The 18,133-nt window shown below is 42.2% G+C and overlaps 1 protein-coding gene across 2 annotated transcripts in view; it reads right to left on the bottom strand.

Annotated features, from left to right (window-relative positions):
• Positions 1-4,112, bottom strand: part of LOC149800356 (cytosolic phospholipase A2-like) — a 32,232-nt gene extending 28,120 nt beyond the window's left edge. For both annotated transcript variants that reach the window (XM_089959978.1, XM_089959977.1), the window contains exon 1: positions 3,789-4,112. In XM_089959978.1, the coding sequence (XP_089816104.1) occupies positions 3,789-3,796 (8 nt within the window). In that variant the 5' untranslated portion in view covers positions 3,797-4,112. The remainder of the gene's footprint in view (positions 1-3,788) is intronic.
• Positions 4,113-18,133: the final 14,021 nt, after the last annotated feature.

An 18,133-nucleotide genomic window follows, 5' to 3' on the forward strand; every position in this document is an offset into this window, starting at 1 on the left:
ATTATAATTAATTTTCAGTTGTTAATATGTTGTTAATATTTGAAAACTTAAACTTAAACTTCAAAAGAAGCACATTTATTTGACAAACAGAGTAACATAAACAGAGTCAGTGCGAATGATGACTTGTTCCTAGGCCGCATGAAAACCCCTGGCGGGCCGCATGAAAGCCCTTGGCGGGCGGCATGCGGCCCGCGGGCCGTAGTTTGCCCACCCCTGCTTTAAGACCTAGTGTACAAGTTTGTATAGATTAGGTGACCTTATCAACTAACAATCTGCTCGTCACATAAGGACTTAGTTGATTTGGGTAAACAACTTGGTATATGAGGGTGAATGTCTGCGAAAATGTATTAAGGAGGAACAAGTCCGGGAAAGGAATGAAAGGGAATTAGAGAAGAAAAGATTGGCATTGGAAAGGGAAGTCGAAGAAAGAAGGGTAAAAATGGCAATACGACTTGAAAGGGAAAATGGGGAATTAGAAAATTAAATGTTGGCACTTGAAAGGGAAGCAGAGAAAAGAAGAGTTGTTTGTTTTAAAATTGTATCTCTGAGGGATTTATTTTCACGTAGAACAATGTGTTAGTACGCATTTATTGGTTCTGCATTTAGTTTTTTTTTATTATGACCATCTTGGTATATTTATAGGTGGATAGATGGATGGATTGGCTAGAAGAACAAAAGGGGTGAGACCATGACCTGTATTATAGCTGCGTTGCCATTTCAACCGTCCGTATCTGTTACATGGCGGAAATCTTGCTGATTAGGAATTCCGGATTCTATGAGGGCCAAGGAATTACGGTCTGAATTCCAGACCCTGGATGAGGTTAGTATACACTGTGGTATTTTTAGATGGACATATGGTTGTGTGAACCAATCTTATTTTCCTTTGTATCATATGGTTGTGTGAACCATGCGCATTTTTCTTTGTATCATATGGTTGTGTGAACAAATCTTATTTTCCTTTGTATCATATCGTTGTGTGAACCATACTTTTCTTTGTATCATATAGTTGCGTGAACCATGTTTTTTTGTATCATACGATTCTATGAATCGTACTCGTGCTTTTTCCTTTGTATCATATAACTCGATAATCATACTCTTTTCATTACATATACTGTGGATATATGAACCATATTCATATTTTTTACATATATAAATTTGTTTTTTTCATAACATGTTCAGTACGGTATATCATATGTAGTGTGTGGGTTTGTGAGTCTACTTATGTACGTTTAGTCGTGAACATTCCTTTTTCGTTTCCTAAACTTTCATTCACTCACATTTGTGCTGTGTTATCACCCGGTCTGGAGATCCATTCGGTTTCAGTCCTGTTACACAGACAATGTCTAATCATTTCACACACTGCTTATGTTATTATATGACTTGTTCAGCTTAAGTTGTTAGTTTTACCTGCGCATTATCATAGGAAGGTATATACATGCACTTCAGAAGTCAAGTTTTTTTTATCGGTTATAGTCTAACTACAAAACGGCATTGTTCACCCAAACCAATAAGGACATCATACATCCACTGAGCAGCCCACTCAGACCAACTGGGATACCACACATACACTGAGCAGCTCAATCCAACCAATATGGAGACTATACATACCAATAGGGAGACCACACATGCCAATAGGGAGACCATATATACCAATAGGGAGACCATACATACACTGAGAAGCATCCTTCTGTATATGCGGAGAGCCGCAGTAACTCTGTTGGCTAAGCGTCGGGCTCGTAATCCAAGGGACGAGGATTAGATACCTGTCTAGATCGGTTGCCTCGGCATGAACTTCAAAAATGCACTTAGATCCAATTTCTAAAGGCACATAGCTCCCATAAGAAAATTGCACGTAGTTGCCACATCAAAAAGGTACTTTGTTAAAATATCAAAAAGGCACTTAGCTCCAATTTCAAAATGGCACTTGTCTCCCATCTCAAAATATGCGCTTTGCTCCCATTTTGAAAAGGTACTTAGCTCTCAGTTCATAAAGGCACACGCCTCCCATTTCAAAAAAGGCACTAGCTCCTATATCAAAAAGCACTTAGTTCCCTTTTCAAATAGGCACCTAGCTTTCATTTCAATCAGGCACTTTGATCCCATTTCATAAACGGTACTTGGTTCTTGTCTATAAAAAAGTGCTGAGCTTTCATTTTAAATATGCACTTAGCCTAAGACTTAGCGCTCAATTGAAATATAAAAAATACACTTAGGCACTTGGCTCCCATTTCAAAAAGGTGCTTGGCTCCCATTTCAGAAAGGTACTTGGCTCTCATTTTTCTCTGGCGATCTTTGTAAAAATTGTAAACGAGCTACTATAAAGACCATATCAAGCATTCTATTATATCGACACGGTCAATATGTTATCATCACTGAAGACGAACCATTTAAATCACGTTGGCATTCCATACATTGTTCAACTTTCTGTAGAAAAAATCAGTGAGAGACCAAATGGAGATTTGATTTTTCTTTGCATTAAGCGGAGTGTTTTTTTTCCCGTTTTCCTATGATGTTGGTGTGTACCTCTAACCTGATTCCTTTCCTTGGACATTGTTCCGTCCACTTTGTGGAATGAGCGCAGTATGTATGAATGCACACGCATCATAAATTGCAACCTAAACATAGATGCACCCAGAACCATAACGTGTTAAACATTGTGTTCTGTCTCAATGGGATAATGTATGTTGTCTCTTTTTACTTATTTATATGAATTTTACTTCTAAAGTACAGCACTGAATGTAAATTGTAAAAAACATTAAAGAATTCGAACATTTCTAAGTGCCTTTTCCAATGACACAGAAGTTGTCGACTCCGAAGATCTTTTGCGGATATTTGATGCTATACCAGCTATGTTACAGCGATCCATGTGCATTGTATAATTGTAACATATAGATCTTTTTAAATAATTGTAACATATATATCCTTTTATCTTATAGTATTTCATGTTTGCATATATCTTAATTAAGATTCTGAACATTTCTTTGAGTGCATTTTTAGGAGCTGATTTTAATTGGCATTATATAACCATTACTGTGATGACGTGCCGTTAAACCACAAAACATAAACATCACTCCAGGGCTACGAAATATAAAGACAAGTAGATATACAGGTAGATAGATACATAAACATCGCTTAAGGGCGACGGAATATAAAGATAAGAAGAGATGCAGGTAGATGGATATATAAACATTGATACATAAACATCACTCCAGGGCTACGGAATATAAAGATAAGTAGATATATAGGTGGATAGATACATAAACATTGCTTAAGGGCGACGGAATATAAAGATACGAAGAGATGCAGGTAGATAGATATATAAACATCGATACATAAACATCACTCCAGGGCTACGGAATATAAAGATAAGTAGATATACATGTAGATAGAGACATACACGTCACTCCATGGCTACGGAATATAAAGATAAGTAGATATACAGGTAGATAGATACATAAACATCACTCCAGGGCTACGGAATATAAAGATAAGTAGATATACAGGTAGGTAGATGCATAAACGTCACTCCAGGCCTACGGAATATAAAGATAAGTAGATATACAGGTAGGTAGATACATAAACATCACTCCAGGGCTACGGAATATAAAGACAAGTAGATATGCAGGTAGATAGCCACATAAACGTCACTCCAGGGCTACCGAATAAAAAGATAAGTAGATATACAGGTAGGTAGATACATACACGTCACTCCAGGGCTACGGAATATAAAGATAAGTAGATATACATGTAAATAGACACATACACAGCATAGATGCAGACGCACTTACTAAGTCATGTTTTGGTTCACTCCTTCCAGCGTTGTTGATAATGACGATCTTGGTGACAGATGATGGAAGACAGTGAGTTTCCTTTCAATATTTTCAGGAATTTTGAGTTGGAAAGTAAAAGGCTATTTCACAACGTTTGAATAGGTTTTAGCTATATCAACCTTAAACATAGTCCCCTCGATATAAAACCTTCTAGAGGAAAGTATATAATCATACTACATTCCTAGGTAGCACGGTACTGTAAAATTACACTCGTCTGCTTAAAGTTGCCGTGAGACAGTCAGTTTTATACACCACTAACGCATAATATCCTTACAGCTGGGGCCCCATACGGTCTGCTTGCCTTAAGCTGTGTAGGCTGTTGCAACTTGTGACGTCACCGGTAACAGTATCATGTGTAGAAGACACGTGTAAAATACTGCCTGTTGAATCTAAATTAATTGGTGGGAAACGTTTGGCGTGAAAGAAAAGACGTGTACCTAACTTTAGTTGTTCAACATAAGAGTGATCAGGGTTTAATTTATTTGTGGTTGAACAAGGTTAAATACATTTGAATGTTATGACTCTCTCATGCATGTCACCGTCTGAATGAAAGGTGTGTTTGAAATGTTAGGCGAAATATTAAAGGACATAGCATTGTTTCCGTTAGGTTTAAAAAGACGCATTAAGTTCCATCCATTTGCTAATGAAAATCTTTTATAAGGAATAAAAAATTTGCAACATTTTAGTAAGAAAAATCAAATAATTACGAAAAAAAAAGAACGCAACTGTGTTTCATAGACTTGCAGTTACTATTTATTTCCTATGTTATTTATGTCTGTGAGAACAATTCCCACATAGTTACTAACATTATTTAACGATGTGTTAACACCTCCCACCTGGCCTCGTATTGCATTTTATATTTTTTCTCAACTCAAAAGTAATTTTTCCCTTCCCAGAAAAAAAATATTTTTCACGAATTTTGGGGACTTTTTCTGCTTGTTTTGTTGGGTTTATTTTATTTTAATTTTACCCCTCCCTAAGCCCTGAAATTGTCATCTCTTATGTAATCTGCGCTAACTGTGTCTTAATCTGATATGAATTCACTTCCGTAACAACCAGGCCCACGATTATACATTTTATGATATAGACTATAAAACACCTTTAATCTAGAGCATTTCATCCTAATCGGGAATTCCCGCGCCCTAGGTTTGTAGTTAAATTACAGGGGATGACCGGGTGGAGAGACATTCAGAGTGGAGAAGGGAGGCGGGTAGATCGTCTTTTTTTCAGTCGGTTTTCTTTACAGGTTGATAGTCGAAATGATGCCTTCGAAATGCTTAAAATCCAAGCTTCGAGCCCAAAACGTACCAGGGGAGGAAGGGATATTTTTTTTCATGATTTGCTAAAATCTAGATCAAGCACTGCGTCAGGTTATGTAAAGAGGAAAATCTATTTCAAGGTCTAGGAGCCAATCTCATTTCAATACAGTATTGTTTTGCATGCCAATGGAAAGGTACACTTGTTCAGTCATCTATTCAAAAGATCGTCTAAGAAACAAAGTGAATACCACATAGAATGATTCATAGTCCAGCATGGGCGTTGTGAAATCGTGTGACCTTGTTGTGGGGTTTAACGCCATTTCTCAGGAAAAGATGAGCTATATATGGCGGCCAGTAGAAGTTGGTGAAAGAAAAACTTGGAAAATATTCGGTAAGAACCACTGACCCACCAGAAGCTACTGGCAGCTTTCTCACAGACCCACATTAGCTGAGCTTTAGACTCGAACCCACGGCGACAGAGGTGAGATGGCAGTGATAGGTAAAGGCGAGACCACTCGCCCATCTGAGCCCCGAAATCGTGTAATAGTTGGCATGTGTGCAAAATGTATATTTGTGTTAGATTTGTTTGTGTTTATATTGTGCTACTTGAAGCACAATATTTGTTGCATTATGCTGAAATCATGGGAGTTATCTGCTCTCCTCATTGGACACAAGAGACAGGCGACTCAGTTTAGCCTAGCTGGGTATCGAACTCGCCATCCTTGGATTACGAGTCCAAAGCTCTTCCAAATAAACCTACACCGCTCCCTCAGAAAAAATGTTCGTCACTATCGGTATTCTTCAATCCTATACCAAAAGCAAATGGGGGAAGGGGATAGTAGTAAAGTGGGGTACATTAGCGTCAATGGGAATTTGCATTACAGAGACCCCTGGGTCAGATTAGCGTCAAGGGAAATTTAACATGGAGAAAAATCGTGGGTCAGATTAGCGTCAAGGGAAATTAACATGGAGAAAAATCGTGGGACGGTTTAGCGTCAAAGGAATTTAAACAGGGTGGGACTTTATAGCGTCAAGGGAAATTGAACATGGGATTTTTTTATTTTTTTTTTAAATTTTTTTAAAAAAGGGGTAGGCAATGGAAAGGCTATCTCTTTTCGAGAAATATGGCTGGCCCTGAAAAGGGCCTTTGGGTTTTCTTCTTCTTCTTCTGCTTCTAGTTTCTTCTTTTTCTCCACCAAGTTCTTATTTTATCTCCAACACTCTTTCTCTTCTTTTCTTTCTTTTTTTTCTCCTGCTCTTCTTTCTTCTTCTCTTCCTCCTCTTCTTTCTTCCTCTTTTCATTTTCTTCTTCTTTTTCAATTTTTTCATTCCGTGCTCTCATCCTTATCCTTTCCTCTTCATCCTCCTTCTCCTCCTTTATTTCTTTCAACAGATCACTGATGATTACCTTCATTTTTCGTAAATTGTTTATCTCCATCTTCACTCGATGGGGACTATAAGAATAGTGATCCTCGTTTAGGTTAACCAACATTTGCTCTATCATTCCTAAATTGTCGAGGACGTTTTGCAATTTTTCCATTTTGTCCATTTGGTTAGAAGCCATCTTCTTTTTTTATTCTTTGCAGAATGGTTTGAACGACGAATACTGTGGGTTCTTATACGAAAAGCGCGGACGTGAAGGAAAACATCCCCCTACTTTTTCATTTCATATAATAAAACCCAAACTATACTCTCCACATACGCTAAGAAACAATAAACAAAATCCATAATCTACTATCCACACAATCGTACGTGAGCGCTTACAAAACCCTAACTATACTCTCCACATACGCTAAGAAACAATAAACAAAATCCATAATCTACTATCCACACAATCGTACGTGAGCGCTTACAGAACCCTATCTATACTCTTCACCTACGCTAATAAACAATAAAGAAACCCATAATCTACTATTCACACAAACATACCTTAGCTCTTACAAGCACCAACACACAAACACATACCCTCACACTATCTTAAAAAAGAGTTAGTGTTTATATTCACACTACTCTACCTACACATTGGCAAATTGATGGTTATTTCTTTTCTAGAGTATTGGGTAGCCCTGAAAAGGGCTGTTTTTTTTGGAACTTCATGGACACCTGGTTAATGGTGGCACCTTCCAGGCCTGGCGCCGCATACACATCTTATCCCCCAGTTACTTTTTACCTTTTGGGGGGAGAGAGCAGAGGCAGGATATGTCGCTTCAGAATCCCAATTTTCGCTCTCTGGGATTCTGAAATTTCTTCTTCTTCTCTCCTTTTCCTCCTCCTCCTCTTCTTTGTATCTTCTCTCCTCCTCTTTGTATCTTCTTTCCTCTTCTTCTTTATATCTTCTCTCCTCCTCTTCTTTGTTTCTTCTTTCCTCAACCTCTCTTATCCTTCCCTCCTCCACAATGGCTTCCGCGGCCAGTTCATTTAATATGCGCCTGGCATATTCCAGATGCACATGAAGTTCCAACAGTTTCTCCAGTCTCGTGTTCATTTTTGGTGTTGATCAATCAACAAGGGTAGTTGGACTGCCGAACGAGTTTCAATTTATAGTGAAAGCGCGTACGTGAAGGAAAACATCCCCCTAAAAACATAAAATTGATCTTACCTAGATCATGACCATAAAACAACGAGCGGACCTAAAAGAAACACTCACTCACTTTTTTATGCTACCCATCACTATTTTAAAATTTTTTATAAATCACTTCAATAGACTATCCACATACTCAAAGCAATCCAATCTAACTCCAAATATACACCTCAAACACCAAAAAAGACATCATTTTAATCAACTATCCATACCAACTTACTTAACCACTTACAAACACAAACACACAAACACATACCCTCACATTTTTTTAAAAAAGAGTTAGTGTTTATTTTCACACTACTCTACCTACACACATTGGCAAATCGATTGTTATTTCTTTTCTAGAGTATTGGGTAGCCCTGAAAAGGGCTGTTTTTTTTTTTTTGTTTGCTATGGCATTCGTTTTAGTTTCTAAGAATGCGATGTCCTCTGAGGATAGACTTTCTGGCGATAGGTCTGCTTCTTCGGAAAGAGAAGAAGAACTCTTTAGTGTCGATACGACAATCGACAAAGCCTCTGTCAGCTTCAGGTTGCTGCTGCTGTTGTTGTTGTTGCTGCTGTTGCTGCTGTCTCTGAAGTCTGTACTTCTCTGTCCATTCTTCTTTCTCCCTGTTCATTTCTTCTCTGAAGAGCTCTTCTATCAGGTCTTCAGTGATTTTTAACATTCTCACATTCTCTATTTCTTCTGGCTTCGGTATCAGACTGTGTCTGACCCTATGCAAATTCACGTAGGCTTCGTTGAGTTTAGCTAGTTTGGAGCACATCTTCGTAGGAGGATGAGTCGACAATGGATGGTTAGACTGGAAACAACCCCGGTTCTTAAAGTCAAAGCGCGGACGTGAAGGAAAACATCCCCCACACGGTTTTTGAGTCGCAACGTTTAGTGAGTGTCATGAGAGGGATAGTAAGAAATGAAAGAGCATCAATCCAACATTCTTATAGCTAAACAAAAGACAAAGGCATTTTTTTCAAAACACAACATTTTTTATTCAAAAATCACTTAACACTAAACAACAACTCTAACATTTTTAACAATAATCCAACAATATAACATCAAACAATTTTTTCAAAACACAACATTTTTTATTCAAAAATCACTTAACACTAAACAACAACAACTCTAACATTTTTTAACAATAATCCAACACTAAAAGTTTCTCCACTAGGTAAAGAGGGATAACAGTCTTCCATGGTTTCTAGTAATCTAGAATAACTTCTCTCAAACTGTTGATTTCTATGGTATTATCGAATTCTGCATACAGGATGACGTTCACCGTTTCATCAGGGTCTCGGTCTTTAAACTGAATTTCCACACGAATCTGGCCGGATTTTATAGGGTGGAAATGCCCCTCGTCGCTGCCTTGGTCTGGAGTGAAATCGAAAGCCCACAAAGCGTAGCCTCCTGCATAATCCTCGTACGTAATACCGTGACTGGTATTGGTTCCTAACTGTCCGGTGGCTTCGTACAGGGACAAGTACGATCTCAAGTAATTCTTCTTGGTAAAGTCAGGTTCGAAAGGTCGGGTACACAAGGTCTTGCCATCGCGACTGACTTCGATTTTGGACACGCCAAAGTGTTGAAAGTAGAAAGGATTTTTTTCGGCAGCTCCGTTGAAGGCTGTATTCTCGACGATACCAACGATCAAACGTTTGGGTAACTGTCCATGGAACAGATGATCTTCGATCATGGATCGCTGTCCCTTGGGAATGGTGAAGGTTTTCACTTCCACGCGTCGTATGGGATACTTGGCAGTCGTTCTGCTCAACGTCTGACTCATGTCGTTTCCCACTTTAGGTAACACTTCCACACGGCGTACGTAGAGTCTGGCTTCTAGGATTTTGGTTTTGTAACCGTCACTATCAGCCATCAAATGGAAAGCGGCACTGCTACGATTCAGTCTCAGGCGGACATCCACCCCGTTCAGCAAATACTTTTCTTGCAACCACATGTCCAAATGCAAACGATCCATCAGTTCTAAACTTGTGTCGGCTCCCGTGATTCTCTTTCTTCGTTCTACAAATCCATCATTGTTGTCTTTCTTTTCATCAGTTTCCAATATTTCAAACTTGGTAGGTTCGTCAGCTTCCCATACCACACAGGCATTGAGATGAGTGTTCTTGGCATCTATTCCGTACGTCAAGAGATTTTCCAGCTAGGCACGATAAGGGTAAGTATCCATGCTGCTACTGACCAGTTTGTTATTCAAGTACAAGTCCACTCCACTGAACAAGGAATGCATGAAATTGTTGACGGGAGCTACTGCTTCATCGTCTATAGCACCTCCAGTCTTATCTAGAATTTTGACTTTCAGGTACAAGTAACTGCTATTCAGATCGATGTAATCTTCGGGCTGTCCTTTGATTTCAAACTCGATGGGAGCGGAATCGGTCAGTGAGGAGACGGGGTGAAATTTCACCCACTGGGATTCTTGCATCGTCATCATCGTGGGGGGCATGGCAAACAGGTCCAGTTCCGTCTTGGAACAAGCGCAAGATTCTCGGTGCATCATTTTTTTGGTCTCTTTTCTCAATAATCGAAAAGGTCTCAGTCTCGAACGGTTCTTCTTTTCTTGGCCTTTCTCGCTTGAAGTCTGGTGAAAGGGTGTTTTCTTCGTCGTCTCTTTCTGCCTTGTCCTTGCTGAATGCCTGACTCGGTAGCGTGCAGGGCATTTATAGGTGTCTCTCGTTGGCCTAAAATGTCTTTGCCCGTTTGCAGCAAGACATTTTTGCCTGCCCTCATGAAGGCTTCTTTAGGGTTTTGTTTGTCGATGATGACATTTTGGAGAAATTCTTTGCCTTGCGTCAGTGCCGCATCTTTCAAGGCGTGCAATCCGCGTGTCACCATCGGTTTCAACACCGGGGCCACCGAACGAAAGGCCGATTTTAACATATCTCCTAAGCCGTGTCCTCGCTGTCGAGCAACCCCTCGGTACACTGGATACATGACTTAAGAGTCGTGAGAGAACCGTTTTCGAAAATGGAGTTTCACCGTGACTTTTCCTTTGGTGAATGGAATATTTTGTCCCAAATCTCCTTTTATAGCAATGTTGACCGTGTCCAAATACGACTTGCTGACCGGCAAATAGTGAGGATGGACAAATTCGCGGTGGGCGTGGTAAGTGTTTCCGCCTTCCTCGTCAGCGTTCGTGGCAGAATCTACTTTGAAAGGAATGACACGCAGTAACGGTACGGAGGTGTGTCCCACCACGTTGTACTCCACCACATCGGAATACACGAACATCAAATTCAGTCCTTGGTTCAGTTCTACCGGGGCACGAAATAACTTGCTAAAAGACTCGTTGTCGTAAACGATGGGTAATTCGTTTTTCTTCATCATGGTCTTTCTCATGTCCATGTCTCCGCCCAACATGTCAAACAATTCAGGACAAAATAAAATGGACAGGATTTTACTCCGTTCAAATTTCATCAAGAAGCGACGAGCTGCTTTGTGGTACTCCATAGTGACATTTTTGTTGACGTGCTCCAAAGCTTTCAGAAACACGACATTAAACCTGGAGGTTATGGTACTGACCAAATGTTGACCACTAAAATAATAGCCTGGGGGAATGAACAAGTGATAGGTGGTGTACTTTTGTGTACGGGTTTTCTTGTCATATTTGACATTGCTATCCATCCACTGTTGCATTTGCTCGTCATGAACTTCCACATCAAAAACATTTTGATTGGGAAGGACATTGAGGACTTGGGTCGGGCGAATCATTTCTACTAAAGCCACTTCCCAATGGGCTTTGTGATCTAACGGGATGGCCTGAGGTAATTTGGCCGTGTAACAGCACAACGTGTTCTTGGGAAACACCTCCATGGAACTGTCACTGGGTAAAGTTAAGTAAAATTGGTTTTGGTGACTCATAATTCCAGAGTTCTGTGGCTGTCCGAGGGGTTACTGGACGTCAGAGGCGTGTCTCCGTCTAAAATGGGGTTCTGGTTGTGATTGAAGTGGTGACTGGCACTGGCACTGGACACAAGGTTCCCGGGGTTCCCGTTCGAGGTGAATTTCAGGGAGGGATTAGGAAGCAGGAAACCGATGCAACTGCTCAATAAAATGGTCCACAATTGTTTGTTTCCTTGTTGCAAACTCAAATTGGCGATGGCTGCCCCGATGACACAATACACCACGAAGATTTGGCAGAAAAAGACGATTTGCGTTTTAGGCACACGTTCTCCACACCACACCCACAAGGGTTGTTTTTGTAAATCTTGCACAGAAGAACTAGGTGAAGGAGGAGTGGTCGACGTAGCTGCGTCTGCTGTGTGAAAGGGCATGATGGTCACTTCTTTTTATAGTCGATGACTTGCGAAGCGTCGATCCAAGAATCGAAACTGGGTGGATATCCTTTCCAACGTACTTTGACTTCTTTGACAAGTCGTTTGCCCACTTTACGGGTTCTGCGTTCGAGAATGCTTTCGATGTCGTACACGTCGTCTTCTTTTTTGGTGACACGTTGTAACTCGGACAAATAAAACGTTCCTTTGAGCACTTCTCCGTTCATGTCTTCCAATTTATAGACGGCAGGATGACGGCCATGCACTCGTCCAGTGACGCGAAACAATTCGGTCGTCCAGTTAGGTAAGTAACCTTTGTCGAAAGTGCGTTTGGTTTTGCCAATGCGCACCCAATCTCCTACGGCCAACTCTCCACTTTTCTTGGGGACAGCCCTCGTCGGGGACGTACCAAACAGGCGCTCAAACACCAACACTTCGTTGTCGGGAGTCACGTCTTGCGGGGCACGTCCAATGCTTCGATGGTAAGATTGGTTGTACGCTTGCACCAGGTGCGGTAAGATGTCGATGTACTTCAGAGTGTGGTGATGCGTAAAATATTTCCACATGCGTTCTTTCAAAGTGCGTTGAAAACGTTCCACGATGCTGGCTTTGGTTTCGGGATTCTCGGTGGTAAAAAAATGAATGTCACGTTTCTTTAATTCTTTTTGGAAAGCTTGGTTCAGAAATTCGGTACCTTTGTCCGTTTGCCATCGAAGAGGGTGACGACCGCTTTGTTTCAACACCCGTTGCAGGGCTCGCACTAACTCGCTGCTCGATTTGGAAGTCAAGGGTACGACCCAGGCAAATTTGGAAAAGACGTCGATGACACAAAACAAATATTTGTAGCCACGATTGTAGCTGGCCAAATGAAAGACATCGGCTAAATCGGCTTGCCATTGATGATCGATGCCTTCCACTCGGGTGCGAGTTCTGGAAAACTTGCGTCGAATGGGTTTGTGTAAAGTGTAGGTAGCTTGTTCTTGTAACCATCGTTGCACTTGAGGTAAACGGAGACTTTTCAGTCGAGTTTTGGCAGCACGATACAATTTTTGAACTCCTGCGTAACCTCCAGGATGGGAGGGATCGTAGTAAATGCTGGCTAAGACTTTTTCCATTTTTTGTGTTGGTTGGTGTGTTAATAAGACACCCGCTCTTGGAGGATGCTACTCTTTTTCTCTTGGGGTACTTTCTTGGATTGCAATGCTTTGCGTGTGCGGCCAGCAATAGGTGTCGAAGAGGAGAAGGATGTCTGAGCGGGGGATATCGGTTCTTGTTTCACTTCTGTCTTCACTTCTGTCTCACTTTCTTTTTCTCTTGTGAGGAAGAAGGGGTGGCCATCATCTTTTTAATCCATCCAATTCTGGAGGTAGGTGGTGTTGTTAACTTGCGTACTTTTTCTGGTGGAGTTTGAAACCCTTCCTCTTCTTCTCCTTTTTCTGTCTTGGTCACGGGTACTGGTGGTACTGGTACTGGTACTGGTACTGGTGATGGTGCTGGACTTTTCATCAAGTCTTAAAATCTTTCAGAGTGGGTAGAGCTGTTTCGTCTAAAGCTTTCTGGTGAAAGAGTTGCAGTCGTTCCAAGAGTTGACCGTACTTTTGCGATTTTTCTGTTTCGGACAAATCTTGGCGATCCATCAAGGACTGCAATTCGTGTTGTAACTGGGACATCTCGCTCAAATGGGGATTGGGAGGTAAATGCGGGGTGTGTTGTTCTTGCCACCGATGGTATTCCATCCATCGTTTGTAAGGCACTAAAGCTAGTTTTCGTCCTTCCATGGGGTTGTCAGGGGTCGATTCTGAGATCTTGGAACTTCCGAGGCCTTTTTATCTTGCTCCCACCAGTCCTCCCAACATGGTTCCCAAGACTCCTTTCAGTATGGGGCCTAACAAGAGAGGTAAAATACCTCCACGTTGCACTAACATCTTCTTTTTTTGACGAATGGGAATTTTCTTTTGAACCATTTGGCGAAGAACGTGACGATGTTTGCCTAAGCATTGTTTCTGGTATTTGGACAAAGGGATCGTGCCTTTCAAAACGTTCAAACAACATTCGCACACGGTATCGATGACCTCTTTGGAGGCTGTTTGAATGAGTTTTTTTCATAGGGGTGGAGAAGCTTTGGACAGGACAGATAACATGTCCCCATGTTTGGCTAAACGTGGTGGCAGTCCTTTCCTTTTCTTCATTTGGGATTTTCTGGAGGGTGACATCTTTGAGTCTTCAGGAGCACCAAAAAACACTGATACCCGACTTGGTCACAGGCCTTTTTTATACTGGAACGCGTCGCCACTGATTGTCTTTACGTCGTATTAGTTTGAGGACAGGCATGACACGTCGTGCAGGGGTACGTAACGGACTAAATCGAGCCAGTTCTTGCTTGGACAAATCCAGTAAACTTTGTAACATGCCCGATCTTTCTTGAACTTTGATTTTGGGACAAGGTACTTTGTGAGCAGCAGCCACTGCCACTAAATTGGAAGGTCCTGCCACTGGGGAAGTTCTTTTGGGGGTCATCAACGGAGAAGTTCTTGGTGTGATCAACGTCTCCAAGTACTCTTCAGTTCTGGGTGTCATTAACGGAGAAGTGGACAAACGTGAAGCTGCCGGAGACGCAGTCACCGCTGTGGCAGGTCGTGGTTTGCGAGTGCAAGGTTGCGTCCTGGCCGAAGTGCCTCTCTTGCGACTAGTTTTCTGTGGACTTTTCTTTTTCTGGGGGCTTCTTTTCTTTTTCCGGGGTGGTGTCTGGTCAGAGGAGGGTCCTGCCACTGGAGAAGTTCTCCTTGGCGACCTGGTCTTTTTCTTCTTGGGGCTTCGTTGGACTTTTGTCTTGGGTATAACTTTGGGGGCATTAGGATCCCATCTTAAGAGTGAGCGAATGATGACCCCTCCTAGAGTACCGCTCCCTCCAGGTTTCAAAATGATTTGTTTTTTGGTTTGAGTGTCGATGCGGAGATCGGCCAGTTGGACCAAAGCGACTTTGTTTCGATCGAAAAAGCGTTTGGTTTGATGAGGAATCTGAATGTTTGTGTTTGTGGATCTTTTTCTCGACTGATGCCATACAAGGCACGAATCAATTTGACGGGAAGATGCGACTGAAGGGACGTCATGTTCGCACTGTGTGAGACAGACGAAAAAGGGTCTGAGGTTTTTATAGATTTTTTTATGGGGAGTGAAATGAAGTCGAGGACGGAGACGTGTACAGGACAGGTCCTCCGTCTTGGCACCAGTGGTGAAACAAGTGGGTACGAAATCGCAAATCCTCGGGGGTCGTAGGTTTCAAATCGACGAGTAAATAGGCGTGTGGTGTTTGAGTGGCATCGTCGTACGCCTGAGTCAGCCAAGGCGTTCCTAACTGTTTGGCTAAGACTTGCACTTGCGATTTATCTCGAGGGCTTTTAAACAAGACCACGTAATGCGCATTGAGACTGACGGTGCGATGGGCTTTACTTTGTTGAAACAAATTTTGGGTGATGTAAACGACACTGGCATTACGGTGATGCCCTTTGCGCGTGAACCACAGTTTAATTTCTTCTTCGTCTTCTCCTAACATGTCGTCGAAAATGACCAAATGGGTTAGACGGGAGTCAGAGACGATGCCATCGTCTTCTTTAGGAATGCCTTCCACAAACACGATGGAATCGCCTTGACTTTCTCGCAAGAGGCTGTACGCCGATTGCCACTCTTTGTAACACCACACGATCCGTTGAGGGGGTCGATCGATCAAATGATGTTCATGTTCGATCAAACGTTTGACGAATTCGGTTTTGCCTGAACCGCTAGGTCCAGCAATGAGCATATTAAAGGGATGGCGAAGATACAAAGCCTCCCAACTGGCACGATCTAAGTGTTCGTCGATGACTTTGACAGTAGAGGAAGAAGGAGCAGAGACAGCAGAGGTAGCCATGGTGTGAGAAATGTCACTTGTGACACGAAAAACAAACAAGACAAGAGTTTATATACTTTTTCAGAACACGTTTATTGAATGTTTTTTTCAAACATGAATACGAAAGACAAAAATACATAAAAGCCAAAGGCTTAAGTACAAGAATAAAAGGCACATGATAACCATGAACGTGGAATAAACACAAGTGTCTGTACAACATGTTTTGGGTAAAGTTCTAACCAGTTCTATAGTAGGGGGTAAGGTCACACAAGTGTCCTCCCGAAAGGGTCTTTCAGGCCTGTCCACGACAGTCCCGTCCTGGGTGACGGGTTCTTCTGGCACCGTCACTAACACGGGTTGAAAAGTAACTTTTTTCCTTGAATAACTCTCGTGTATACTGGGCCACCTCTTGGGTCCAAGCCAAACCAATCTGGTTTCTTCTTCGTCAACGACATGGTAAGTTACTTCAATGAACAATGAACTATCGATCTTGCCTAGGGTTCCTTTTTATATACAGACCAATACCGACGTGACCGTACGGTAGGGTGAAGTGATTGGGAAGTCGCACTCGCTTCTGGTATACAATTTGATAGACTTTTTCCAAGGGTCGACTGACGATGTGGTGAGTGGGTAAACGTACAATCTTGTTCGGTTGATAGGTGGTCACTTTAAAGTTTCCATCCTCTCCCGATTGCAAGGCTTCTTTCAATACCCCAAAGTTGACCACTCGACTGGTACGATGATTCAGAGTCAGTCCTTTCACTTTGCACGTCGTGTGCACTTCTCCTTGTTTGTCCCGGTATTCGTAGCCGTAATTTTTGGGACCACCACTGACGAAACTTAGAATCTTGTCATCGGGATGCTCGTCTGTCCAGGCTCCTAAACGGTCTCCTTCGATGTCAGGGTGCTGTTGAATCGGGTGATGGATGTAAATGCAACTGTCCGTGTCAAAGTACAGCACGCGTTCTTCTAACAGTTCTAAAGCTTCGTACAATTTTAAGCGAGCATGAGCTGTCACGTAAGCCGCAATGATGACATTTCCAAAAGGGTCATCTTGTACAAAGTCCAGATCTTCTTCGTAATTGACCAAGATCAAATCCTCTCGAACGACGTCCACGTGTTTCATGTATTTGGTTTTGTCGTGAATCATCTGGAAGTAGCGAGAAGGTTCTGTCAAATATTCCGTCTTGGGTAAACACGGTCGTTGTGCCATTTTACCCCACAATCAATTTAACATCACTTTGGCAAACGATCGCCTGCCTTCGTTTTTATCGATGTGGTCTAAAGAGATGCCTTCTTGTTGGTAGTATTTCTCTTTGAACTGTATTTGGTCTTCGGGAGTGTGACACCAGGAAGGATAGCCGCTGGCTTCTTGTTTCAGTTTCAAAAAGGCATCCACGTAGTCGGCGAAAATGCCTTTCTGAGTAGGGTCACCCTTGTGGTACTGTTGTGTCTTGGGAAAGTGGCAAATTTCGTACACTTCTAACAGTTGGTATCCCATGTCCAGAGTTTTGAACAATTCCACGCTGACCCAGGTTCCCGTCAAGGCACGTTCTTCCTGGCTGTGATGGCAAGGTTGGTCCTGGTTGCACGTTTCGGCACAAGTACGGCACAATGGAAACATCAGTTTGCCTTGACAATGGTGAGGTAAGACGGGATGGTATAGGTTCGTGGGAGGCAAAACTTTACACTTGATCAAGCCTTCGTATTGTCGAATGTTTTTCAGGTCGATGTGTTCCGTCAACAATTGCGGGTGCCCTACAGGAAAGCGACAATATTTGCACACGTAGGGATACAGCGAACACACGTCCAAGTATTTGATTTCTTCTCCTTTCTCTTCGTCGGCTTGGTACAGCAAACAGGTGGCATTGGTCCTTCCTCCGTACAAACTATCCCTCGGGTTCAGCGGGTCCATGAACTGGTAACTTTCCACGAGGCGTTTAAACTCGGGATCGGTTTTCAAACGGTAATCGTACTCGTGTTCCCACATTTCCACCACTTGGTATCCTTGCTGTTCTAACTTTAGGCGTCGCTGACAAGTGGCCTGGTACAAGTCTTCCATGGTTCGTTGCAAAAACTGATTTTTAGTGTCACGGTCAGGGTAACAGACGGGACATCCGTGAAATAAGCAACCGTTAAACTCGTACACGATCTTTGGGTTTTCTAAGTCTCAGCCATCGACCGAATGCGTTCCGATGGTCTTTTCGCCTCCTCCGTTGCGGGCATGCTGAATCCATTTGTCTTCCTTGTCGCACAAGTAATGTAACCAACGTAGGGCTTTGACCGAGTATTG

Source organism: Sinohyriopsis cumingii, chromosome 5 (assembly GCF_028554795.1).
Source record: "Sinohyriopsis cumingii isolate HCF-2022 chromosome 5, ASM2855479v2, whole genome shotgun sequence".
NCBI classification, from domain to species: Eukaryota; Metazoa; Mollusca; class Bivalvia; order Unionida; family Unionidae; genus Sinohyriopsis; species Sinohyriopsis cumingii.